Below are 27,648 nucleotides of genomic sequence, written 5' to 3'. Positions count from 1 at the left end.
CCAGGTCATACTGTTAAGTGGGGGGAAAGGTACAAAAGAGCTTAGGTCATATGATACCTTTTGTATAATAAAGAAGTGGGATAAAATATACACAGATCTGTTTGTTTTTGCAAAACAAACGCAGGAAAGCTAAACCAGGAACCAATGAGTTTGGTTGCCTGTGGGAGGGGTGGACGGGACTGAAATTGAAGAGGGAATGACACCCTCTGAGTGTCCCTCTTTGCAAGTTTTTGAGCTCAGTGAATGCTTCCTAGAGTGAACAATGAAATTAAATCAACAAGGATGGAGAAAAAGAGCTTTAAGATGGGATAGAAGTAGAAAAGAAATGAACATAATTGCATTTCAAATGAAAAACATAATCCCACAGAAAATAGAAAAGAACCAGCCCATACAAACCTTGGACACAGTACTAGCTCTAAAGACAAAAGGAACTGCAAAGAGATTTTGAACTTTGTTTAGATTTGTTTTCGAGAGTGGAAAGGAGGTAGTGATTCTGAAAGTCCCACCCTGTGCATTATGGGACGGAGCTCAGTAGCCAGTGCACCGACAGAGACAGCCAGGCCTTCCCCGGCGGGGGGGGGGGGGGGGGGGCAGGTAGAAATGTGCGATGGGAGAGCTCAGAAGAACCCACAGGAGTAGGACAGGATTGAAAGTGCCGGTGTGAACTCATGGTGAAACAAAAATCTGTTTCCTGATTCTGTCCACCGAAACTCCCCAACAGCAATGAAAACGTCAGACACCCAGATCTTTGCTTCTGAATATCACCCCCTTCAAAAAAAGGAGTGAGGCAGGAAGTGTGCAAAATGAGCCTGGAACACGTTGGTGTGTCAGAAAGCAAGAAAGTGCCCCGAGAAGGACGGGGACCTGTCCCAGAGACATGGGAGCCAGCCTGAGGGGCTGCTGGCCAAACCTGGAGCTCTGTGAGCACCAGCAATGAATGATATTAAAATCCCAGGCAGGAGATGCTGGGGCCAGGGCCTGGGGGAGGGATGGGCAGTGAGGGTTTAATGGGGACGGTTTCAGTTTTACAAAGTGAGAAGTTCTGGAGCTGGGTGGCGGTGGCTGCACGACACTGTGAATGTGCCGAATGCCACTGAGCGTGTCGCCTAAAATGGTTCAAATGGTCAGTTTATATTATGTGTAATTTACCACAATAAAAAAAACATGGGACAAAACCTTTCCATGTGATCCAGCAATTCCATTCTTAGGTATCTATCCAATAACAGTCAGAAAAATCACCTTTGCGACCATCACAGCATTCATTGATCCAGGCAAGAATCATTGCCGAAATTATTGGGCTGCAGTTTAGTTGGGGAGCAGGACATTTGCATGATACTGAAGTATCTTCCTACAGAGTACATACTAATTAGAAAGAGAAAAATAGCCTATGTGAGAAACCTGGTGAATGTGGCCTTAACCAAGAGATCCAAGCTAAAACGTCATCGGAAATGCACCGAGCAAACATGGCCGGCCAGCGAGTCCAGGACAGGACACGCTGAGGAGGCACAATCCTTCTGTGACATCCCTGTCACAGCGCACAGCCTGCGTCGGATCGCGGGGACGCCCCACCGAATAACCGGCCTGTACTCCTCGAAAAGTCAAGGTCAGGCAGGTCGTGAAAGACAAAAAAGGCTAAGCCTGCCTTGGATAAAAGGAGAACCAAGACACACGAAACTAAAAGCACTGAGTGGTCCCCGACGAGAGACCAGAATGGGGAAAGCTGCTGTAAGAGACGACACTGAGGAGGTTTCCACGTGGGCTGTATATTAGATAATATTACTGCACGCAGGCTGCAGTTCCTGAGTTTGACTACCGCCCTCTGCTTATGTAGCCGAAGATTGTTTTTCATAAGAAATACATGGTGTTCTGTAGTAAAGGTGCGTGATATCTCCAATTCACTCTCAAATTAGTTAAGAAAAAGAATGGGCATATTCTCTATGGAATATATAACACACTTTTATATTATGTTTATAGAGAAATATAAAGCAAAAGTTAACCATGGGCCAATCTAGCTCAGGGGGCAGCAAATTTTTTTCTGCAAAGAGCCAAAGAGGAAGTAATTTCAGCTGGAGAGCCAGACAGTGTCTGTGGAAACTGTTCCCCACGGGAGAGACTGCCGGACACAGTATGTAAATGAAGGGGTGTGGTTGTGTGCCAATAACCCTTTATTTACAAAACAGGCACTGAGCGGAGAGTTTGGCCTACGTGAACCCTGACCTACATGAAGGGTAGATGGGAGTTCATTGCAATAGTTTTGCAACTTCTGTAGGTTTGAATTATTTTCCAAATAAAAAGATGAAGAAAATAGGGATTTCCGAACTTTGTGGCCCGGGGACGGTCTCTAAACACGTTCCCTTAAAAGAAATCAGGGCTCCTCAGAGAAATGGCCGAATGCGGAGCCGGTGCTGGGCAACTGTAGGACCAGCCAAAAAGAATCTCGCCGGGCCAGAACCATGAACTCTTAAGACCACTGGGGTCCTGTCAAGGGGACTGAGGAACAGAGTCCCTCCACTGGCCACTGGCCAAGGGGTGCCTGGGGCCGTCAGAAGCTGGAAGAGGGAGGAAGGATTCCACCCTGGAGCCCTCAGAGGGAGTGCAGCCCTGCTGTCACCTGGATCTCAACCTCTGGCCTCCAGAATTGGGAGAACACATTGCTGTCATGTTAAGCAGTCCGGTCTGTGGTACTTTGTGACCGCAGCGCCCAGAAAAATACCAGCACTCCTCGAATGCCATCAAAAACAGGGAAACGTCACAGCCGAGAGGAGCTTAAGGAACTGTGATGGCTAAGTGTCATGCGGGGTCCTGGGACAAAGAACCAAAAAGACATTGGGGAAAAATCGAGGAAATCCGAGTATAAATATTAGTTAATAATGTGTCAATATTGGTTCCTTAGTTATAAAAAAAGTACCATGTTAATGTAAGATGTTCATAGTAGAGAAATCGGGTACAGTTTTTTATAAGGCAACTGTCTTACCCTCACAATTCTTCTGTAAATTTAACTATTTTAAACATAAACTTTTCTTAAGTTTAAAAAAAAAAGCCTGTTGAATGAATAGAATCTTGGCTCTATGATCTCCCAGGTGTGTGACCCTAGTCAAATTGTTCCGTTTCTCTGTGACTCAGTTTCCTCATCTGTCAAACGGGAGTGACAGGGCCCTGGCTGGGTGGCTCAGTTGGTTGGAGTGTCCTCTGGATACACCAAAGTTGCAGGTTTCATTCCTGATCAGGACACATACAAAAATCAACCAGGGATGCGCCAATATGCGGAAAAACAAATCTCCCTCTCTCCTCCCTCTCTCTATCTCTCTAAAGTCAAATTTTAAAAAATTTGAAAAATGGGAGCGATAGGGGTTGTGCTACATAGAGAATCCCTGAGGATGCTGGCACCCCACGACCTGGCGTAAGTGGAGCCATTATCATCTTCAGAGATGGGTGGGAGCTGTGCTGGAATTTGGGTGAATAGCAACATGGGGTGGGCTTAAATGTGCTCCCCTCCAGGGGAGGGGTCGGACTCCACCTCCTGGCTCACAGTACGCACCTTCCCCGAGAGCTCTGGGTAAACTGCCCAGCATGGGTGTGTGAACAAGTAGATCTTTTCCCCTTCCTTCTCCATGTTTCCACCCCACCTTGGACAGGACATCTGAGAAGGGACAGCGAGGGGATAAACAGGACAGCCCTCAGAAATCACAGGTCTCCAGAATGTCATTTCTTTAATGTTCAATCTGCAAAGGGCCCTGCAGGTGAGGGAATAAATACAGTAGGTTTTAAGATGTAGCGCGCCTGGCCCCCAGCCTGGGAAGGAGGGGGAATGCCTGTGGGCCTCAGTTTCCCTCATCTGCAATCCTGAACAGGATACATTTTTAGCCATGAGACTCTTAAAAAGACACCCCTCAAAGGAAGGTGTCTGAGGTATGGAGTCCTCAGGCTGGGAGGTACCGTCTCCTGTCCACTAGGGGGCGCCAGAGTCCAGTTCCTGGCCTGAAGGACCACAGCCCCATTCCTGGGGATGTGCATCACCCCTGGGGGATTCCAAACTCCTGACCAGGAGGTGACACACCCAGAAGTCGGGATCCTAAGAGAGCCCACCCACCCAAGTCCTTCATCCCCTGCTCTCTTTACCTTTTCTTCCACCCTGGCATCCCAAATGGCCATTGTGCTCTCTTTCCGAGGAGGTAAACTGAGTCTAGAGGGGAGCCCAGAGGCTGTCCTGGAGAGGGGCAGAGGAGAGGCGGCGACTGGCCTTCCATCCCCAACACATTGGTGGCCCTCCCACCACCGAGGCCAGGAGCGACAAGTGGGGTGTCTGGGCTTTCTGAGCTCTGGCCCCGCCCGCATGTCCTGCCTGCCACACTTTCATCTGACCGGGCAGGCGGGGCCTAGGTCACAGCAGGTTGATCTCGTCGAGGTAGCGGGCCAGGACCGAGTCCCGCACGTCCTTGAAGACTTTGCGGATGTTCTGGGTGTCAGTGGCGCATGTGTAGTGACTGAAGAGGCGTCGGGAACGCGGGCCCTTCCTGCCCCCGTCAGCGCCGTTCACACAGCTGGAGTACATGCGGGTGTACATGTCCAGGATGAACCTCTTGGCTGCCTCCGCGTCCTGCTTCGGGCCTAGGGGGCAAAGGTGAGGGCAGTCAGGGCATAGGGCTTCTGAGGCAGGTGGGGACCCTCTTCTCAATATGGGCAACTTAGGGCGACAGGGACCCCAGCAACCACCCATCCACTACAGTCCAGCAGGTGGACGCCATGTAGCGGGCCACGTGACTCCGGCTCAGCCATCAGGAACATCAGGCTGGGTGGGTCACATGACTTGGGATGTACCGATGAGCCTCTGCTCTGGGACTCTGGTCCGAATTTGTGTTGAAGAGAGACCCTCTCTCTTTGCTGGGTTTGGCGCTGCAGAGACAGATGCTGGTGCAGACAGGAAACTGAGGCCCAGAGAAGGGGAGGGACGGCAGCATTGGCGAGCGCAGGGGCGGCTGTGGTGAAAGCACGTGCGTTAAGGGCCCAACGCCTGGCTCTGCTACTTACTGGTTTGTTTACGTGTTAACCCATATGACCTGTGTGAGCCTCAGTTTCCTCGTGTGTAAAATCAGGATCAGAATAGTCCCGGGCCTCCAGAGTTGTGAGGACTCAAAGCAGGCACGTCCAGGGCCCCGTGCTCAATGATCTGCAGGCTTCCCGAGTGTGCGCTATCACCGCCCTTCCAGACAAGCGGCTTAGCAGAGTGGGTGGGGCCTGCCATCTCCGAATCCAGAGGCCCGGGGTTGGAATCCTGCCTCTGTCACTGACTGTATGATTTCTGGCAAGTGACTGTACCTCTCTGTGCCTCAGTTTCCCCATCTCTACAGTGGTGAGAAGAATGAGTTTTACTTCACAGGGTTTTGGGGGGTTTTAATGAGGATTAAGCAAGTCAGTACATAAGGGTGCTTCCCCCCGTGCTGCACATGCTAGCTGTTATCGGTTAATTATTGTCACCAGTCTTATTTAGTACATAGGAGTGAACGGCCAAGAGCCAGAAGTTTAGCACACTGGGTGCCCCAGCCTCTGGCCGGGAGAGATGGATGAGTTGTGGGGGTTCCTTTTGACCTTAAAGAAAACAAACAGTCCTCAAAACTATCTACTTTATCCCTATTCCCCAACTCTCCAAGTGCTGCGCAGCTGGGAGTGGGGGTGAGGGGTGTCCAGGCCACCATCCTGGAACAAGTTGGCATCTGTCACCCAGACCCTGAGTTTTGTGGGTGTGATTGGCTGAGACTGGCTACTTGGGCTCTGACAAGGTCAGGGGTCACACCCACGGTGATGCCACCAAAGCTTGGTGCACATGAACCAAGGTCTTCACCTACCGCATTTGGTTGTACATTGGGGTAAATAGTGTCTCCTCACCCAAACTCATGTCCACTGAGAACCTCAGAATATGATCTTATTTGGATACAGGGCCTTTGCAGATGTAATGAGTTAAGTAGAAATGAGGTCACACTCAGTGAGGCTGGACCCCAAATTCCGTGACTTGCGTCCTTATAAAAGGAGGAGAGATAGCCGAGACAGCGAGAAGGCCGTGTGCCCATGGAGGAAGAGAGCAGGGTGGTGCATCTACAAGTCCAAGAAAGCAAAGGGCTGCAGGCAACCACGTGACACCGGAAGAGCAGCCTGGGCCAGAGCCTCCCTCAGAGCCCCTGGAGGAACCGACCCTGCTCGCCCACTCACTGGCCGGCACCTTGGTTTCACACTTCTAGCCTCCTGGGCTGTGAGGGAATAAACGTCTGTTGTTTTCAGGCCCCCGTTCCGTGGCCATTTGTCACAGCAGCCCAGGGAAACAAAGATAGCTGGTCTCCAAGGCGGCTGCCATTGCCTCCTCCCCCCTGTAGACGCAGGCCATTGGCCATTATAAGGTAGACTCTGTTTGCCTCCATTTGAGTCTGGGCCGGCCTGACCGATTTTCCTGACCAATGGCATGAAGTAGATGTAACCGTCTGGGGCTTCTGAGGCAAGGTCAGGAGCAGAGGCTTCCACCCAGGCCACAGTCTGACCATCCTGAGACAGCCACGCTGTGAACTGACCCTGGGTTAGCAGACAGCAGGTCGGGGGAGGGAGAGGGAAAGAAAGAGAAAGATAGAGATGGGGAGGGAGGGAGAGAGAGAGAGGCAGTAAAAGGAGGAGAGGGAGGAAGGGAGAGGAGGAGGAGCACAGAGTCACCATCTACATGGCGCAAGAAGCTGTCTCCCAAGAGCATCTCCAGTCCCAACCACCCCAGCTGATGCCACAGGTGAACCTCCCAGCCTCAATTTTTCCCAAATTCCTGACCCCCCACAATCGTAAGCAAAGTGAAAATGGCTGGTTTAAGCCGCTAACTTTGGGGGGCGTTTGTTACTCAGCTGGGACACTTGCAGCAGCTCCCTTCACCTTCACAGTGGCTCTCCGGGGAAAGTGCCAGCCGGTGCATCCTTCCCTGGACTCACCGGAAGCCCAGGCCTCCTCTGGAAGATACACCGCACGGTGCCCAGCACTCCCTGTGCTCTGCTCTAGTTAGCCTGGGCCCTTTATGCCTTGGGCGCCCAAACCCGTGGTATTCCTCCTGATGAACGCACACTTAACCAGACGTTACACAAATCTATTAGCTACGAGCATCGCATGAAAGAGGGCTGCTGCACCTCGGAAACCTGAGCCGTGTGCTTTGGAAAGACTTGTTCAGAGGTCAGTCACTGATATAAAAATAAAATTGCGCCCTGGCTGGTGTGGCTCAGTGGATTGAGTTCCGGCCTGCGAACCAAAGGGTTGTCGGTTGGATTCCCAGTCAGAACACATGCCTGGTATCGAGCCAGGTTCCCAGTTGAGGGTATACGAGAGGCAACTACACATTGATATTTCTCTCCCTCTTTCTCCCTCCCTTCCCCTTTCTCTAAAAATAAATGAATAAAGTCTTTAAAAATAAAAAAAATATATAAAATTGCTATACAATTAAGTATAAATGAGCCAACAATAAAAGTTAGAAAAAGAAAAGTGTCAAAAATCTAAGAAGATGCTGGAAATAGTTGGCGACGCCTTCTGGACATGCTTTATGACAATGAACCCTACCCACGCTCACAAGATCTATAATATGTGTCTTTGGAAAACCCTCCGCTTTAAGCGATGCCATCAAGTATGAAGGCACCTGTTGTTTACCCCCATTCCACAGATGGGAAAACTGACGACAGAGAGAGGCTGGGCAGTGCAAACACTGGGTCTAGAACTCAGGCCCGTCCAATCGTATTTGAAACTGTGCTGACTCCAGACTGGGGTGAGGCCTGGATGGGCATCATTCTTGGGAGCTGCTTTTGGGAGGTAGGTATTGAAAGTTCTAGAACGCTCACCCTGGAAACTGGGGAAGTAGGTGGCCAGGTGGGAGGTGGAGATCTTCTCCTCCAGTATGTCGGTCTTGTTGAGGAAGAGGATGACCGATGTGTTTCTGAACCAGGGCAGCTCCAGGATCGTGCCGAACAGGGCCAGACTCTCCTTCATTCTGTTCTGGGTTGGGGGGCAGAGGCAGCTCATGGCTCAGGCCGGCCAGCGTGGCCGAACAGGAGCCCTCCCTCCCCCACGTGGGGAGGGGTCTGAGGGCGTGCAGCTAGCTGCCTCTGTGCGCCCAACATGGTTTCGTGTGTCACCTGGTTTGACTAGGGGTGTCCCCCCCAAATTCAGGTCTGCCTGGAACTTCAGAACATGACCTTATTTGGAAATAGGGCCTTTGAAGATGTAATTCGTTAAGAAGACGGCATACTGGAATTGGGTGGCTGGCCCCCAGCCCAATGAGTGGTGTCCTTATAAAAAGGGGAAATTAGGACACAGACACGCACAGGGAGGAAGCCATGTGACGATGGAGGTGGCAGTGGGGTGACGCACCCACAAGACAGGGAACACTGAGGACTGCCATAGTCACCTGCCACAGTCACCAGCCGTCAGGGGAGCACAGGACAGACTGTCCCTTGGGGCACCGGAGGAACCAGCCCTGCTGACACCTGGATCTCAGACTTCAGCCTCCAGAACCGGAAGGGAGTTCTTTTCTGTGGTCTCAGCACTGCCACCCCCGCCCCCCGCCCCCGTCTGTGGTCACTTGTTACAGCCGCCTGAGTGACCTAGGACATCTCCCGTCGCTGGACTCGAGCAAGAGCTGTGTCCGAATGACCTCAGATGCGTTCCGTCTGATTTAGCCTGAAAGTCAGAATTATAACACCTCCCTCTCAAGTGCGCAAACTGTCCGGGTGACACTTCAGCCACTGAACGTGCACACGTCAGAGGTGACAGTGTGCCCGACCCCCATGCAGGGTGTGAACTAGGAGAAGTCACGAAACTTGATCCTCACAGCGTTTCTGAGTCAAGGTGTGACACTGTCCCTTCAGTGTGACAGTATTTCCAGGACAGTCTGCATTGTGCTTTGGGTGGGGGAGGTACCTCAGCACATGACTGTCCCCGTGTGTGTGGGGGGGGGTGCACGCATGCTGCTTGTGTCGCTGGCAACACAAATGCTTGTGGATCAGTTTCGGGCTCAATGATCGATCGGGAAAGAAGGGAACATGAGGTTCAGCCTCACCAGACACACGCAGGCTGCTCAAGAGTGGCACTGAGGCCTCCCGCTCGGCGGGGGGTCCCTGGGCCCACGGGAGGAGGAGAGCAGAGGGGACGGCGCTCCTGCCTCTCAGGGGCCCCTCACCTCTTGGTTGTTCTCCTCCAGGCACTGGTCGTACTCGCTCAGCGAGGCCAGGTAGATGAGGGCGATGACGTTCTCAAAGCAGTGGATCCACTTCTTGCGTTCCGACCTCTGGCCCCCAACATCGACAATCCTACCAAAGTGCCCGCTTTCAGAGCTCAGGCCTAATCGGAACCCCACAACATGGCACCCAGACCCCGGTCACGTCTGGGACGCACCAAGATCAACATGACAAGCAGCAAGAACAGGGGCCAGCCACTGGGCCCACACCTCTTGTGTGTCACTGCATTTACCCCCCAATGGTGTCGCTATTGCACCCATTAGACAGATGAGGAAACTGAGGTGCAGAGAGGAGAGGGGACTACCCCAAGCTTCTACTGCACCGGGTTGCCTGATTTCTACCCTCATGGCAGAGGACAGACCCGGAGTCCGCCCTGGTTCTGCCTGGTTGACCCAGGGGAAACCGCAGACCATCCACATGACTCAATTTCCCTATCAGTGAAGTGGGGGTGCTGTGTTCTGGCTGGCCAGGAGATTGTCCAGTGGCGAACACCATCCCCTCTGTGTGTGGCCCAAGGTCAGGGCCTCCACCCTCACTCACCACAACAGAAGCCCCAGCCCTTCTGCCTTCCTGTGCTGCCGTCTAAGAAATGTGGGTCGCGATAACAAGCCCTGCGTCATTTCCCCGGGATGTGACCCGGTACTCAGGCAGCCAACAGGAAATGCCAGAAACCTCAGAGCAAGAAGGGACTTGCCCCGGGGCAGGAGGGGAAAGCAGCTAGTGCCTGTGGCCCCTGATCCCAGAGACCCTCCCCTCTCGTGCGTTAGACTCCCTCAAACCCCCATATCCAGAGGAGGTGTGGGTGCCATGGATGAGAGCAGGCTCTGGAGACTGAGGCAGAGGTGGGGTACACTGTTTGCCAGCCTCCCATCTCAGAGTCTGTTGCCTCTGCACCCTCACTCCACTGACTAACCTCTCTCCTCAGCCTTAGCACACACTCAAGTCTCCCACCTGAAAATCCCCTCCCCAGTCTAGCCTTCCTTGTAAATGTCCCCAAGCTCCGCCTTCACACCTGAACTATTACCTACCCATCCACCCACCCATGTATCCGTCCTCCACCCACATACTATCCATTCACTGATCTATCCATTTATCTACCCATCCACCCACTTACCTGTGTATCCACCCACCCACCCACCCACACACTCACCCTCCCATCCTTCCGGCCAGCCTGCCACATTTGCCGGCTCCCACATTTGCCACCTCGTTCTGATCATCGCTATGAAGCGGGAGGCTGAAACTCAGCCCCAAACCTTGTGGGACTCTCCATCTAGCGAAGGAGATCATGAGTGAGTGGCCACTTTCCCTTCCTTGTGGAAGACAGCTCAGTTATGAACCTTCCTGGAAAGGACTAGTGCAGAGGCCAGAACAGCGTGTTTGGGCTGGGAGCAGGTGGCCCAGGGAAGTGAGACACTCGACACAGGCGGGTTGGTCACAACCCCTGTGTCCAGACATCATGCTGCTCTCGCCACAGCTCCCTGCCACCAGCCCACAGACACGGAGCCTGCTGAGGTCGCTGATGAACCTCTAACGGCCAATCTCAGGGGTCTCTTCTCCCGCCGCGTTCTTCCTGACCTCTCCTTGGGCTTTGACACTGGCCATCATCCTACCTGGATGCCAGCATGCGGCACTAGCCACCACAGCCCTGTCTTCCAGCTCAGGCTTGTGCGTGCCCAGCCACCTCCCAGGCGCCCCAGACCCCTCTGACTCGGCCGTCTTGTCTAACACCCCCATGCCGCCGCCGCCACCGCTGCCACCACCACTGCGGTGGTGCCACCTTCCACCCGGTTACCTTCCTGGGAAAACTGGGAGTTGTTTTCAACTCCCTGCTCTATGTCTCACGCTTATCTAGTCCTGCCCACTCTACATCAGCAAGGTGTCTTGCACCATCCCCTCCTTTCCATCCCCAAGGCCACTCCCCTGGCCCTTACCAGCCCTTCCTGCCTGGACCATGGCTCCTGGACCACGGAGGTCATGGAGGTCCTAACTCCCAGACCTCCAGTCTTGCCCCGTATTGACCACTAGAGGGATCACCTTCTGAGCTTCCCCAGCCTCAAATCCATCCCTCTGGCCATAGCTCTGATCACACAGTCTCTGCTTCTCTTGCACGACAGCCTCTCAAGAGTTGGCACTAGTGAACTACTACTTATCCTTCAATGCCCTAATACCAACGTTCCCTCCTGCAGGAAGACCTCCCCTCCCAGAGCTCTGGTGCCTCACTCTGGGCTCTTCCAGGTCCCAGTCCTGACTATATTGGGGACTGGAGGTGTCCATATCCAGCTCTGCCTCCTTTAGCTTAGAAGCCCCTGGAGGGCTGGTCCTAGGAAACTCCTACTTATCCCGTAGGGCCCCAGCTGCTTTGCCCCTCCTCCAGGAAGCACTCCCCACCATGCAGGCTGCGCTCACCGCAGGTTGGTTTTCTGCACAGAGAAGCAGTACTCGTTGATGCCGGTGGTGGGCATACGGCTGCGAAGCACATCCTGGGCCGTGGGGATGTAGCCCTCATCCGCGATGCGCTCCAGGTCTGACAGGTAGCTGGGGAGCAACAAGTCCTGAGCCCGGCCCTGCAGCCTCCCTTGGCTTCTCAGAACCACCACCCAGGGCCCAGTGAGGACCCTGATCAGGGAGACCCCCCAGGAGGGGCCAGGATCTTTGGGGTCTGGGGCACAGGAACACCACCCAGAGGCCGTGGGGGCACTGGGAGGAGCAGCTTGGAGCAACATGACCATAAGACAGTGTGACCTCAAGAAGAGCAACACTGCAGAGGGGTGTCACCTTGGGGGGCTGTCACCAAGAGCGGCATTGCCCCCAGAATAGTGATGGCCTGGGAGCAAATCACCCAAGGTGCCCAGCATCATGCCCAGGACAGCATCACCTCGTGTATCACCCCAGAAATGGTGTCACCTGGGGCAGCATCACCCCAGGAATAACATCACTCCCAAAACAGGATCACCCCAGGGACAATGTCACCCCAGGGATGATGTTACCCTGGAGCACAACCGTCCCACAGCCAGCATGTGCCCCACGGCAGGTCCCCAGGGTAGGAGCTGGCCACCTGGGACCCCTCTGCTCAGGTGCAGTCCTGGGACTGCGTGTCCGCTGGCTGCATCTCAGCCGCCTGTGGCTGCTCCCAGTGACCACCTCACCCAAAGCCTCTGCCCCCACCCCCACCCCCAGCCCCCCCACCCGCACCCATCACCCTGACCCCAGACTCACTACACCGCAGAGTCAAGCAGGTGAAACTCGCGCCGGCGCTCGTAGCAGGCCCGGATGCCAGCGTCCCTCCACAGCTCCTGCATGGCCGCCGCGTAGTGCTTCTCGAAAGTGGCCACTTTGTAGGGGTCCTGACTCATGATCAGGCTGGCGTGGTGCTGGGGGCACCGACAAGGCAGGTCAGAGCCAGCAAGCCCTCTTCCCCTCCTTTCTCGACTGCCTCTTCTTCCTAGCCCGGAGCCCCCTGCACATTCTCACCTCCCCATCTCGCCTGACGCGCTCCTGCCTCCATTCATGCATTCAACCACAGAGGGAGCGCGGGGAGAGCGGTGCCCAGGCCCAGGGGAAGCAGAGAAGCGCGTGGCGGAGGACAGTGCGGAGGACAGCGTGGGACGAAGGCCATGCCCGTGTGCACTGGGGGCCTCCTAAGTGCAGGGCACCCCTCCTGCTCTTTACCAGCACTGGTTCCTTGACTTCTAGGCGACAATCCCTACAGGTGTCCCCCCTGTTACAGATTAGGCTCCTGAGGCATAAGAAGCAACTCGCCCACGTCCCACCCCGAGGCAGAGCACACGACAGCCCCAGGGGTGGGGGACGGGTAAGACCTGGGTGTCTGTGAATGATCCCTGTGTAGAATCAGTTAAACAGTTTGCAGCTTGTTCCGGCTTGGATTTTGTCCACTACCTCATCCTCGGCAAATTCTGGTATGTAAGTCCTAACCCCTTGGGCGGATGCACCTGTATTTGGAGGTGTGGTCTTTACGGAGGTGACTGAGTTAAAATGAGGTCCTGAGGGTGGGCCCCGATCTAATACACAACTGGTGGCCTCATACAGAAGAACAGGGTGGCCATGTGAGGACGCAGGGAGAAGACAGTCATCTGCGAGCCAAGGGGAGAAGCCCTAAGAAGCCAGCCCACTGGCGCCGTGACCTCGGACTGCCAGCCTCCGGAACTGTGAAAAAATACATTTCCGCTGTGTAAGCTCCCCGGTCTGCGGCACTGCGACACGGCAGCCTGAGCAAAATAACGCGCAGCCTGAAAAGAGGTGAACTCCGAAGTTTTTAAAAACATAGTCAAAATGAATAGTAATTGTAAAAGCAAAAATTAAGAGAAAAATCCTCCTAAAAATTAAGAGTCAAAATTATATTCCGTGAAGGTCCCGAATGGAGCTTAATGTGCTTGGAATGAAGTGAACGGGGTCCTTTGCTCTGAGAGGCGGGGACTGGAGAGGAGACAGCGGCGCCCACTCTCGCCGTTTCTAATCAACACTGCGCTGCGGTCCCGCCAGGGCAAAGGCATGAAAGGGCGCGTTCGAGAAAGTTACACTGCGGTTATCACAGAGGACATGACCATATGTAGAAAATCCAAAGTAGTCCATAGATAAACTATTAAAATAACCAAGAGAACTTAACAGGGCCCACAAATGCGAGGTCCATAAACAAAAATCAAATGTGTGTCTACATACTACCCACTAACTAGTGGACATTTTTTAAAATTTAAATCCCACTTACAGCAGTATCAAAAGATAGCAAATACCTAGGAATAAATCTAACAATACATGTGAAATAAAGGGTTTCTATCGAGAGTATACAAAGAATTTGCTGCAAATCAGTAAAGAAAAAACTGAGGGCCCTGGCCGGGTGGTTCAGTTGGTTGGAGCATCGTCCCGTCCACAAAAAAGGTTGCAGGTTTGATTCTTGGTCAGGGCACCTACCTAGGCTGTGGGTTCAATCCCCAGTCAGGGTGCGTACGGGAGGCAACTGATCAATGTTTCTCTCTCACATTTCTCTCTTTCTCTCTCTCTCTCTCCCTCCCCCTGTCTCTAAAATCAATAAACATTTCCTCAGCTGAAGATTTTTTTAAAAACTGAGAAACATTTTATACTTTTTTAAGTAGGAAAAAAACAAAATTAAAAAATAGACAAAAGATTTGGACAGTTGTTTCACAAAACAGAATGTCCAAGTGTCCAAGAAAATACACGAGAAGGTACACAAGCTCACTATTCATCAAAGCCACGAAAATCAAAACCACAATGAAATGCCACCAAGCGCCCACCAGAGTGGCTTCAGTGAAGGGACAGACAACATCAAGTGTTGACTAGGACAAGGGGCAACCAGAACTCTGCATGCGCTGCTTGTGGGAATATGAATTTCTACAATTACCTGAAAAACATTTTGGTGTCTCGTACATGCCCCCTCTAGGTAGATACCCAACAGAAAGAGGCAGATGACCCAAATGTCAACAACATTAGAATGGACAAATAAACAAACCATGGCACACAGTTATGGTAAAAATAAACCACAACTATGCCACCAAAAGATGGGTGGATCACAGATATACCGTGTAGCACCAGAAGCCAGACATAAAAGATCATTCCAGAAAAGCTGAGAATTTAAAAAAAAAAAATGTATGGTGATGGAAGACGGGGTAGTGGCTGTCCTTTGGGGAGCCTCCGTTTCAGCTGTAAAGTGGGGCACCAGTGGAGATGGGTCACTGTACGGAATAAAGAATCATGTCACCCGCGGACGCTCACCGAGCCCACACCACAGTCCAGGCGCAGCGCTGAGCGCTTCGGGCGTTTTCCAGTCGTCACACCCTCACACCAGCCCTGTGAGGGAGGGGCCGCTGGCCCACCCGGTCGCTCTTCCCAAGTCCCTGGACCACCCCAGACTCACAAGTGAGATGCTTTCAGATTCTAGAAAGGCAATGTGACCTCACACCTCTAAGGGTGACCATTGTAGAACAAACAAACAAACAACAACAAAAAACCATCCAGTGTTGGTGAGGAGGTGGAAAAATTGGAAATTCTGCACTATTGGTAGGGATGCAAAACGGTGCAGCCACTTTGGAAACCAGTGTGGCGGCCCCCCCAAATTAAAAATAGAATCGCTATGTAGTCCAGCAACTCAACTTTTGGATGTTTATCCAAAAACAGAATGAAATCACATCTTGAAAAGATGCGAGCGCTCCTACGTTCACTGGAACACTATTCTTAATAGCCAAGGTGTAGAAAAACCCAATGCCCGTGGATGGATGATGCATGAGGAAAATGGGGTCCGTCCATGCAGTGGAACAGTATTCGGCCTTTAAAAAGAAGGAAATTCTTGTAGTTTATGACTCTCCAACTACTATGCTGTACACCTAAAACTAATACGAAATTATTGAATGTCAACTGTAATTGAAAAATAAAAACGAAGCCCTGGCCGGGTAGCTCCGTTGGTTAGAGCATCATCCCGAAACACCAAGGTTGCAGGTGAACCCCAGTCAGGGCACGTACAAGAATCCACCAATCAATGCATCAATAAGAGAAACAACAAAACTGATGTTTCTCTCTCTCCAAATCAATAAGTGGAAATTTTTTAAATTAAAAAACAAAATGCAAAGAAGGAACTTCTACAATAGGCAACAATGTGGATAAACCTTGAGGACATCATAGTAAGTGACATAAGCCAGTCACCGAAGGACAAGCACTGCATGACCCCACTTACACGAAGCAATAGGCAGACTCAAGGGACCAGAGTAGAATGGGCTGGAGCGGGGCATGCGGATGTGCTATTCAATGGGCAGTTTCGGCGACTTGAGGGGTTGAGCTCTGCTACACAACATCCTTTCTCCCGCCGATACCGTACTGTGCACTTAAAATTCGAGAGGGCAGATCTCGTGTTGAGTATTCTTATCACAACAAAACAATTTTTTTAAAGATGATGTGATGCATGAACTTCATAGCAGCCCCTCCCCGCAGTAATCAGTACATTGTATTAATATTTCCAACAGCGAACAGGCACTAACTCCCCGCGAATCATGAGGTCCAAGGGTGGAGCGCTGGGGGTGCACAGGGCACAAGGAAGGGGGGAGCATGCTGGTGTGGAGCTGCCTGGAATGCACGGCAAGGTCCCACGAAACCCCAGGAAGAGGTGTTCTTAACAAGGACCCGGGGGGTCCTAAGAGACATGGCGCCCGTGTGGCAGCCCCAGGATGCTCACCTGGCTCTCCGGCCTGCTGAAGGGGATCTGCAGCTGGTCCATGGCCTCGATCATGGCCCGCATGGACACGAAGATGTTCTGGTAAACGAGCCGCCGGAAGCCCTTGCGGTCCTCCTCCGAGTAGCCAGCCCCGTGGATGATGCGCATCTGCTTGATGAACGTGCTCTTCCCGCTCTCGCCGGGGCCTGCGGGGGCACGCCATCGCTCGGCCTCAACCTCGACCTCCCGAGTTCAAACCCCGGGGCCGAGGCCGCGCCCAGGGACCCTGGGGAGAGTCTTCACCACCCTTCCCAAAAGGAGTCTCCCTTCCCAAAAACCCCGGATCGGGACGGGCCCTGCCTGCTCCGTCCGCGGGAGGACGGAACGAGTCCGCCGTTAGGGGCTCCTGGGCGGGGGCGGCAAACTGCGGCGCTTGGCCGAATCCAGCCACGGCCTGTGTTTGCACGGCCAGGGGGTTTTCACGGTTTGCGTGTTTTTTCTGTTTCTGATACTTCCCGCGTCCCAGTTTTTACATTTTAAATGGCTGAAAGGAATCAAAAGGAAATTGTCTCGTATCACGTGAAAATTAAATGAAATTCAGGTTTCAGTGTCTATCGATAAAGTTTTATTGGCACGTGACCACACCCACCGGTGCTTGCATCGTCTGTGGCTATTCTCTCCCTACCAGGACGGAGCTGAGCAGTTGGACCGACACCCTCTGGTCCACACAGCTGAAAACGTTTACTATCTGTCCTTTTTAGGAACACTGTGTGGGCCATGGCTTGGAGCATGCTTATATACAGGAAGAGCCACATTAGTGTCCACTATTCTTATTAGCATCAGTGTTTGTCAAAATTATAATTCATATTTTTTGCTATAATAATCTCACGTAGAGAAACTTTTATGAAGGAAACATAATAGGATGAAGAGTGTTAGGCGGCCGGAGGGAAAGAGAGGGAGGAGGTGATGGCAGGAAGGGGACTGGGCAGGTCGTGCAGGTCCTGGTGGCAGGACTTGGGCTTTTACCCCTGGGAGGTGGGCGTCCTGCAGGGCTGTGATTGGAGGAGGAACAGGACCAGACTCGGATGCTCACGTGCGCCCTCTGGTGGTTGTTTCGGGGGAGGACAGGCTGTGGGGTACCAGAGCAGAGGCACTGGGCTCTAGAGGTAGGAAGATGATGGTGTAGCCCTGGAAACTGGTGAAAAGGGGTCATATTCGAGAGATATTAGGGAGACAGAATAAACAGGGCTTGCTTGATGGACCAAAGTGGGGAGAGGAGCCCTCGCAGGGCCAGCTACAAGGCCAACTGCGAGATGAAACCACAGGCCCCTTCTGAGAGAGGGTGCTGGCCCTCTGTGATATCAGTTCTGGAATCTTCAACAGCCTCGGAGCAGAAGCTCAAAGACCAAGTCTCAGCACCCTGCTGTCTGACCTCCAGAACCCCCCTCCCTCCCTCTCAGTGCCTCTGTTTTCTGTCTGTAAAATGAGTGTGGCAGCCAGACAGGAGGCTCAAGGCTGGGAGGTTCCTACAACATCCGATCACCCTGCTTGGTTCTGGGGGACACGGGTGCGGGGGTTTTCCAGGGACCGGAGTGGGGCCTGTGCAGGAGGAACTGGAAAAGCATCAAAAAGGGAAGGGGTGGCCTGGTTGGAGCCCAGAAAGAGGAAATGAAAGCAGAGGGAGGTGAGCAGAAAGGAGGGTGGTGAGTATGGGAGGCAAAGAGAAGGAAGGTGCTACCTTGCATCAACCCCCAGGACTATCTTATCCCCTGTCTACCCCCAGCATGTCTGAGGGTAAGAGGGGCAGGTCTGAGGTAGCACTGGGTGTTATAAATCCACTAGAATCAAAGTCTAAGGAAAAGAGCCACTTTTGCCCTGGCCGGGTGGCTCCGTTGGTTGGAGTATCATCCTGTACACCAGAAAGGTCTCCAGTGAGGGCACATGCCTAGGTTGCAGGTTCAATCCCCGCTTGGGGCATGTACAGGAGGCAACCAATCGCTGTTTCTCTCTCACATCTCTCCCTCCATCCCTCCCTCTCTGTCCTTTTCTCTCTCTTTAAAAAAATCATTAATAAAAAATATCCTCGGGTGGGGTTTAAAAAATGAGAGAGAGACATGTCTGTGTTGCTGTAAAGGACGTTAGTGGGGAAACTGGGAAAGCTGGCAGGTGTGAGTCGGGGCGGGGGGGGAGCGGCTGACAGCACCGCCCTGGGCTCCTGGCCGGCATTTGCCGTGGTCCTGGGGGGCTTTGCTTTGTAGTGGGACTTAAGCCCACTGAAGTTTTTAGGGGTAAAAAGGCATCAGGTCTGCAACTTACAAATGGTTCAGAAAAAATGAAAACATTTGTATTAAATATACACATGTATAGTAAATAATTATAGCTATAATTATGCATTAAATAAATTACAAGTCTGTATATATACTTACATGTAGCATACACATGTGTGTATATATTTGGGGGGAGAAGGATAAAGGAAATGTGGTAAAATGTTAACATTTGCAGAAGAATCCAGGCGCAACTTTTTTTTATAAGTCTGGATGCATTTCAAAGTAAGTTAAGAGAGAGAAAAAAAATAGAACTCTAAATGCAATGTGAAATGCTGGATTGGGTCCTGGAACAAAAAAAAAGGGCCTTTGTGGGAAAGACAGTCAAATGGCCCAATGCACCATCTGGGGTTTAGTTAACAGCGATGTGACAGGAAGGGTCCCCTGTCAATTCCTCAGCTATGACCGCGGTGCTGCAGTTCTATGAGATGTGAGTGGGAGGGGAAGCTGCTCAGCAGTAGAGGGTAACTCTGTGTACTCTCCCTACTACTTTTCTGTACATCTAAATTTTCCCAAATAAAAGTTTCCTTAAAAAAAAAACCCGCTGGCGGGTCCCCCAGGTCTATAAGCTCTCCAGTGTGGGGCCAAATGTGTCTCAGATTCTGGAACTTCGTGGAGTTTAGTTCATCAAGCTCACTAAATACTCTGGAATTGAAACACCTGAATATCACAGCCTCAATGCCTAATTGGAAACCTGAGGACACCTCCAGTCTTCAGAAGCTTGCAGATTAGGGGAAAGCGAAAGTGATGAAGCCCGCACACCCCTGAGAGCTGAGAGCAGGAAGCACCACCTCACGTGGGCCTCTCGGCAAGAGCGACGGCTCTCGGCCCCACTTTTCGGGTAGGAAGACTGAGTGCCAGAGCTGTTGAGGGGACTACCTTGGGTCTCACAGCTGGCGAGTGGCCAAGCCGAGACTCACACTCAGTTCTGCCTGAGTCCAGAGATTGTGGGCTTTTTATTTTTTAAGATTTTATTGATTTATGTTTAGAGAGAGGGGAAGGGAGGGAGGAAGAGAGGGAGCAAAACATCCATGTGCAAGAGAAACAGAGACCAGTGGCCTCTCATACGCCCCCTGCCGGGGGCCTGGCCCACAGCCCAGGCACGTGCCCCAACAGAGAATGGAGCCTGCATGGAACCTGCAAGACCCTCCAGTTTGCGGGACGACGCCCAAGCCACTGAGCCACACCAGTCAGGGCCTCAGGGGCTTTTTAATGATCATACAGGAAGGTCCCATGTGCTGCCTAAACAATAGCAACATTGATAATAATAACAATTGGTATCACTATCATCATCACAGTGAGCGTGATTTAATTCTTGGCATCTGCCAATGCAGGGGCCAAGGGTGCCTGTCCTGGGTCAGTCCTCCTGAGAATCCTGCTGTTTCCCGTTTACAGAGGAGACACAGGCTCAGGAGGGTGCAGTGCCTTTCCCAGGGTCACACAGCTGGTGGAGAATGTCCTTCACCCCCAGAATGGGACATGGCCAGTTGGATGAGTCGGGTGTCGTCAAAATATCAGCTAACGTGACATTGCTACAGACACTCAGAAGCCGGACAGCCCCTCTGGGTGCTGCCTGAGACGGCACCAAGACAGACGGCAGAGGACTTCACCCTTTGACCTTTCACCGGCCTTCCGACTCCCAGACCTCAGGTCTCCTCCAAAAGTGTAGAGAACAAAGGTCTCAGGAAGCAACAGTTAACTAGGTTTCGATGCGCTGATTTTCTTTTCTCTTCTCTTCTGCTTTATTAAAGAAAAAAAAATTCTGGCCTCCACCCACGACGTGGACTTCGTGACTCACGAGTGGACCACAGCATGAATTCTGAAAAATTCCACAGGTGGAAACCCCTGTGTGCAGCCGATGCCTGTCCCGAAGCCACTGAGGGACCTGGAACCTTGACAGCCCCTGGCTCCTGGTCTGCCTCAGGAAACCCCAACATGGCGCTGGGGGCTGTCAGGGCAGCTGCATCCACCTGGCGGGGTCTTGCAGCCCAGACAGGAAGTGACACTTCCTCCTGGGATGGATGAGGAAGTGGAACCCAGCAGATGCCCGGAGGAGCTGGGCCAAGGCCCAGGCATCACGAGACAGCATGTGGCTCCTGTCAGGGGGCTGGCAGCCCCTGCCCCCGCCAACCCTGGGGTACAGGAGCCAGTCTGGGCAGCAGGGGTGGAGGGCTGGCAGCTCGTCTCGGCTCTGGCTTAGCTCTGGCTCAGACTGGATGCTGACTCAGACTGATGCTGCCACCTCCCTGGACCTCAGTTTCCCCATCTGTCATTGGTGTTCTGTGGCTTTTCTTTCCTGGGGCATGTTCACAGGGCAGTCAAACACACAGACTTGGAGCTGGAATTCTAGGTTCTGACACTGGCTGTGTGACCTTGGGCAAGTCGCTTCACCTCTCTGGGCCTTGGTTTCCCCATCTGGGATTATGGCTTCATTCTGACTCCACCCCTCCCAACATGGTGATTACTTCCTGTCAGGGACAGACAACCCCTCCCCTCACACATACTTGGCCCTCATCCTCAAAAGGACTAGCAAACATCTAGAAAAAATTACTTTTGGATTTAATTCTCATTTTCAAGAAAGGAGGGAGGTGGGGAGGTGGCCCTCAGGGCAAGGATGGGGGTGACCAAAACCAGTCCTCATGGCTGTCCCCAGGGTGGCCACTGGTGCTCGGATACACAACCTCCTCCCCACCCCTTCCCCGCACCAGCAGAAGGGGCCTCCTGAGTTAGGCCTGGCAGGGCAGTGGTCAGGTGGGGCAAGGGTCCTTCCCTGCTCCAGGAAGATGCGCCACAGCTCTGGAGGAAATCTCCCCTGAATCAAGACCGACTGACGGATTCATTCATTCGTTCACTCCTTCATAAACCATGCACTAGGCACCTACTATATGTCAGGCTCACTGTCCTGCTGGGCCAGGCACTGGGGGCACAGGAGTGAATAAGACAGACGTGGTCCCCGCCTTGCACTCTTCACTCTATAACCGCAGAGGCAGACGATAAGCGGGCACACACCTGAGAGCGCCCGTGAGCGAGAGCTATGAAGAAAAGTCAAGCAGAGGACAGAGAGAGAGGGGGCTGTCTGTGTATCCGTGGAGTTCCAGGAAAACGTCTCTGAGGAGGTGACAGTCCAGCTGAGACCTGCCCTGAGCGACAGTGCCAGCCGTGACCCTGAGAGCTCTTGGCAGCGAGAACAGCAAGTGCAAAGGCCCTGAGGTTCGGATAAAGGAACTCGAAATGTGCAAGGAAAGATCACTAATATTGATAAACTCCTGGTCTGACGGATGAAGGAAAAGAACTGGGGACAGATAATTGAAGAGGGACATCACTACGGACCCCCCCCACACGGAAAGGATAATGAGAGAATGTTATAAAAAAATGTTATGCCCATAAATTTAACGATTTTGAAGAAATAGACAAATTCTTTGAAAGATATTCATAACCAAAGCTCACTCACGAATAGATAGCTTAAATAGGCCCATTTATTAAAAGTAATAAATAATATGTTAATATATCACATATATTATTAGTATAATAATACCCTATCTATTAAAGAAATAAAATATAAACATAGCTAGTAAAGCAATTAAATTCCTAATTAAAAAATCTCCAGGCTCATTCATGATTTTACCAAATGTTTAAGGAAAACATAAAATACTCAATGACGAGCAGAGAAGCCAGGCAGCTACCGCTGACATGTCACGGCCAGCAGGCTGGGCTGGGGTCCGAGAGGCCAAACAGGCCAGAGCTTGAACTTTATGCCAGATCTTCTTGGAGAAATAAAGGGGTGGGGGGATTCTTTTCAATAGTTCAGCAAGAGGAAGCAATGTTAGAAGTTGGAAGGTCCCTCAGTTAGGGTGCAATTTCAGGGTCCAGGGCTCCCACTCTCCTTCCACTCCTCGACACTTCCCACTGAGCAAAGAAGAGAGAGGTGACTATACAGATGACCAGCCTCTCTGACCTGGGCCGGGCAGATGTGACTTCAGGACACCTGAGGCCTGCCCAGCACCCACCCAGAGCTCAGGGAGTCCTGGGAGACCCTCCAAGGCCCGCATCCCTGGGGCCACACACGGGCACAGTGTCTGGGGGAGTGGACACGTGTAGGTGACAAGACTAAAGTTTCAGAGGTCACAATCTGCCACCCTTCGAGTGACCCCCACTCCCTCACCTGGTTTAATTTTCCTCCTCCATCTTCTAGCTGCCGGAATTTGTTTTAGTTTACGGGCTTCATGTCTGTCTCCCTCACCAGAAGATGAGGTCCCAGAGGCAGGGACAACTTCCACCTCCTTCTCCACTGTGTCCCCAGGAGTTACTCAATACATCTTCAATGTATGAATGAACCCATCCATCAATCAGAACTAGATGGCAACATTCTGCCCACAAAACTCACGCTAATAAACCTCCAGAACCCAGGTCAAGCCCCACCACCCCCACCCCAGCCCATCCAGCAGGTATGGCAGGGAGAGAGGAACTGGGGGGCCATGTGGAGATGGAGGGACAGGACAGGCCTTACTGGCCTGGGCAGGGACAGACCTGAGCTCATGGTTACCTTCCCACAACACAGAGCCGGTAGGGTGTGCTGGGCCTGCCAGGCTGGAGCCGCCCCACCCGGCCATCCCACCAGCCATCTCCATTCCTGCAGATGCTCTGCAAGGTGGCTGGGCCCGTGTCTGGACGAGGAACTGGGCCTCTCAGTGCCTCGGTCTTCTCATCTGGCAAGTGGATTCCCAAGTTCTCTGGCCCCCGTGTGGGTGAGGACCCCCTCTTGGAGCCTTCTTCCTTCTGCCAACCCACCAGGCCCTGGACTCACCCAGAAGCAGCAGCTTCAGCTCGCCTCGGTCCCGCCTCTTCTGTTCCAGGAGGATCTTGTTGATCTCCTGGTCAATCCGGGCGGCTGTCTTCTCATCCTCCGTCAGGCACCAGGGGCAGCAGCGCCAGGTCAGCGACCGGGCCATGATTTGGGGCCTCAGAAGGCACAAGGCAGCATGGCCCTGGCCCCCTGGGGAGGGCACCCCCACCCCGTGGGCTCCAGGGAGGGCTCCCGGCAGCCAAGCGTGAAGGGGCGGCCCTCTTCTTGGGGGTCACCCCCTGGAACTCCCAACTTCCTGGCCTCCGGCACCTGGGCAGCCCAGCTCGGGAAGGCCTGAGCGCCAGGCACAAGGCGTTGGGGGAGAAGTAGGAGGAGCAGGAGAGGGGGTACAGAGGCTCAGGGCTCCCCGCCCATCTCCAGACCTGCCCTGCCCTGCCCGGCCCGGCCTAACTGGTTGACTGGGGCAGCAAGGAGAGGTGGGTGCCCCTGGGGAGGGTGGGGCACCTCGAGGAAGGGCCCCGCGCAGTCTGGGCCCCCGGCAGCTAACTGGGCCCTCCTTCCTCATTCTGAAGAAGGGGTGGACTCCATCCTCTGCGGGCCCCTGACCCCGCCCCTGTCACCAGGCCCACCCCTGAGAGCCTGCTCGGAGCCAATTAGGAGCGATCCTCAGAACACCCACAAGGAAGGCTGGGCGGCACCTACTGTCTGAAGTCCTTGCCTGTGCGGGCTTGTTTCTTGTGCCCATCCCCTCAGAGTTACTGTTATCTACTTCCTCCCGTGTACAGATGAGTAAACTGAGGCACAGACCGTGATGGGACTAGATGGGGCCTGGAGCTGGCTGTCACTCATGCTGCCCCTGGGTCCAAACCCGTTATAACCGGGCAGCTTTAGGATGGCCATTCATTCTTCCAGCAAACACTGACTGAGCACCCACGGTGTGCCAGGCATCCTAGGCGCTGTGGAAAGACGAAATCCCTGACCCCCCTGCCTAAAATTCCAGTTAAGAGAGACAAGTCAGGGAAGGTAGTTTTAAAAAATATTCAAGTCTGTCAGATGGCAATACACTCTGAGAGAAAAATGGAGGGGAGGAAGGGCTGGGAGGTGCTGGGGGGCTGGGGCTGCAGCTTCACACAGGGCATTGAAGAAGGTCACACTGACCAGATGGCATTTGGCACCAGGAGGAGATGCTGAACAGGCAGCCTGGGCACAGGGGAAGCTTGCAAGTTGAACCAGCTGGTCAAGGCTCCCTGCCCTGACCCCCTTAGCCCTAAGACCCTCAAAGTAGGACAAGCACGCAGGGGGGAACATACAGCTGCTTCCTGACTCTCACAGCCATAGGAGGTATTGCAAGTTGTCGTTTCTGGGTGCAGAATCCCCTTTGAGAGGTTCTTGAAAGCTCTAGAAAGTTCTGGAACACTGCACCCCAAAGAGATATACATAATTCAGGGGCCTCTGGAACCCTCACAGATGGTACTATCAAGGCTCAGAGAGGGTGAGTGCGTGCCTGGGGTCACACAGCACCAACTGTCACCCCACCCCGAAGCCCCAGCCACCAGGAAGGTGCCGTGTTCTTTGTTGTTGAATCATAATGAGTGGCGGATGGGAAGTGTGATAAGACCCCCCCACCCCAGTCAGGTCACTGGGGCAGGCAGGCTCTGCCCTACACACCCACCCACCCGCCCCCAGCCAGATGGCCCAGAGGAGCTCAGGGTGACTTCCCACTGCCAGGCAGGCGAAGAAAAGCAGAAATAAGTCCGGGCTGCGCAGCACTGGGAGGACAGCACCGAACAGAAACAACCAGCTTGGCAAAACCAGGAGGCCGGGCTGAGTCACAGCCCAGAGGGCGGACGGAAGTGCAGAGAGGCCCAGGAACCCGGGGGCCACCCTCTCCGGGCATCTCCCTGCTGCCCATTCCAAGGTGCACCCAGGTCCCAGCATGTTGCAACAGGACCAGGTGTCAGACCCTGGTCTAATGCCTTCTGTGGTTTGCGCTTGACCTCCTTAGAAAAACGACCGGGCGCCCTTGATCCCCACCAGGGCCGGGCCTCTGTGAATTTCTCCAGCTTCAAAACAAATCTCCCCTCCAGTTCCCCAAAAAGGCAAACTGGCTCTTTTCCACATGCCAGGCACCGGTGGGGACATTTGTCACGTGTTAATTCATCGGGGAGTACCGGAAGAGCTTGTGGGCACATTTGAAACCCACAGAGAAAGTGCATCAAACGCGCCTAGGTAACCTGACCAGTCCTTGTGAGCCCAGTGGCCCCGTGGCCCCTGGTCAGGCCAGGACTGAGTCATTGTCAACCCCATGGGGGTCCCCAAACACCCTTTCCAACAGGAGCCGCCTCCCGCCCCCACCCGCCCCCGCCCCGCAGTCACCACCACTCTGCTTCTACAGCATTTTTTAGGTCTGGGGGGTGCTTTTTGGTGGTAAGATTTATTTAGTTTTTTTATTTTTTTTAGACATGCATGGTGCTATCTCTGCTTTCTTTGGCATTTGGCTCTATGAGTTTTAACACAGGTAGTTACGTAGGTTTTCAGTGAAAGAGTTAACAGAACACATGCCCTCCCCCGGAAAAACTCTGTCCTTGGTAGTGTCCGCCCCTCACCCTGCCCCAGCCCGGAACCGTCGGTCTGCTCTTTGTTGCCACAATTTTAAAAATCTTTTTGAGCCTTGGTCAGGTGGCTGAGCTGGTCGAAGTATCCTCCCGTACGCCCAAGGGCGGTAGATTCAATCCCTGGTCTCTCTCTCTCTCTCTCCCCCCTCCCCCCCTTACTCTCTCTCTCTCTCAAATCAATATACATCTCATTGGGTGAGGATTTAAAAAAAACTTTTTGAGAATGTCATATAAATGGAATCATACGTGGTGTGGCCCTTGAGACTGGCTTCTGTCACTGAGCATTTGGAACTTGTCTGCGCAGTGGGTGTATGAGGACCCTCCCTCCCGACTGCCGAGTAGTTTTCCCGCTGTGTGCGTGCGTCCACAAAAAGACGTTTGGTTGTCTCCCGTTTGGGACCATCGTGACTACTGGCACTATGGACACACCCGTGCAGGTCTCGTCTGAACGAGTTGTGTTCGCTTCTCTTGCATAAGTTCCTACAAGTGGGATTGTTGGGTCCTCGCATACCTGTGTGTTTAACTTGGTAAGAAACTGCTGGACGCTTTCTGAAAGCGGCTGTACCATTTTGCATGGCCGCCAGTGATGTCTGAGAGTTCCAGTTTCCTGCATCCTCACCAGCACTTGGTGGTGTTCGTATTTTTTTTTACTTTAGGCAGTGGTGTCTTATTGTGAATTTAAGCTGCATCTCCCCAATAGATTAATGATGTTGATATCTTTTCATGAGCTCATGCGCCACCCACATCTTCTTTGGTCGAGTGTCTATTCAAATTTTACCATTTCTTTTAGTAGGTTGTTTTTCTCTTATTGTGTTTTGAGAATTCTTTATATATTCCAGATACAAGTCTTTTACCAGGTGTGTGGTTCGCAAATATTCTCTCCCGCTCTGTGGTTTGACTTTTAATCCTCTCAGTCATGTTTGCGTGGAGCAAAAGTTTTCAATTTTGATGATGTTCCGTTTATATTTTTTCCTTTATGGGTTATGCTTTTGGTGCTTTCTATAAGAACTCTTTGTCAAACCCAAGGCCACTACGAGGTTTTCTTCTAGGATTTTTATTGTTTTATATTTTACACTTAAATCTGTGATCCATTTTGAGTTAAATTTTTATATAGTCAAGTTTGTTTGTTTGTTTGTTTGTTTCTTTCTTTCTTTCTTTCTTTCTACCTTCCTTCCTTTTTGCATGTAGGTATCCATTGTCCCTTTCTCCATTGCGTTTCGCCAAAAATCATTTCACTGTATTTGTGTATTTGATGGGTTTGCTTAGATCTCCCATATTCTTGCTCATATTCCGTCTGCTCATTCTATTTTACTGCGGAGAGGAGTGTTGAAAAATAATTATAGGTTTGCCTGTTGCCCCTTTCAGTTCTGTTATATTTTGCTTCATATATTCTGTGTGCACACGTTGAGGGTCACTATGTCCTCTTGGTGAACTGGTTCTGTTACATGATGACTCTTTACTTCCTTGCTTTTCTTCATACATTCACAAC

At 52.5% G+C, this 27,648-nt stretch overlaps 1 protein-coding gene across 1 annotated transcript; it reads right to left on the bottom strand.

The window, feature by feature from the left end:
* Positions 1-3,675: 3,675 nt before the first annotated feature.
* On the bottom strand, positions 3,676-24,115 carry GNA15 (G protein subunit alpha 15). The gene is made up of 7 exons (XM_024568955.3): positions 23,545-24,115; positions 16,438-16,622; positions 12,459-12,613; positions 11,649-11,777; positions 9,185-9,314; positions 7,848-8,001; positions 3,676-4,608 (listed from the first exon to the last, which is right to left on the bottom strand). The coding sequence occupies exons 1-7, from the start codon at positions 23,687-23,689 to the stop codon at positions 4,382-4,384; spliced, it is 1,125 nt and encodes a 374-aa protein (XP_024424723.2). The 5' UTR covers positions 23,690-24,115; the 3' UTR covers positions 3,676-4,381.
* Positions 24,116-27,648: the final 3,533 nt, after the last annotated feature.

Source organism: Desmodus rotundus, chromosome 9 (assembly GCF_022682495.2).
Source record: "Desmodus rotundus isolate HL8 chromosome 9, HLdesRot8A.1, whole genome shotgun sequence".
In the NCBI taxonomy this organism is placed as follows: domain Eukaryota; kingdom Metazoa; phylum Chordata; class Mammalia; order Chiroptera; family Phyllostomidae; genus Desmodus; species Desmodus rotundus.
Note: the sequence above shows the minus strand (reverse complement) of the source record. Positions and strands in the feature narration are given on the sequence as shown.

What these genes read in the sequence shown, in the direction of transcription:
- GNA15 (XM_024568955.3), bottom strand. Translation starts at nt 23,689, where the DNA reads ATGGCCCGGTCGCTGACCTGGCGCTGCTGCCCCTGGTGCCTGACGGAG. An exon ending in CTGCTTGACTCTGCGGTGTA is followed by an intron (nt 11,778 to 12,458) that starts GTGAGTCTGGGG and finishes GTTGCTCCCCAG; the next exon opens with CTACCTGTCAGACCTGGAGC. An exon ending in CTACTTCCCCAGTTTCCAGG is followed by an intron (nt 4,609 to 7,847) that starts GTGAGCGTTCTA and finishes TTTGCCCCCTAG; the next exon opens with GCCCGAAGCAGGACGCGGAG.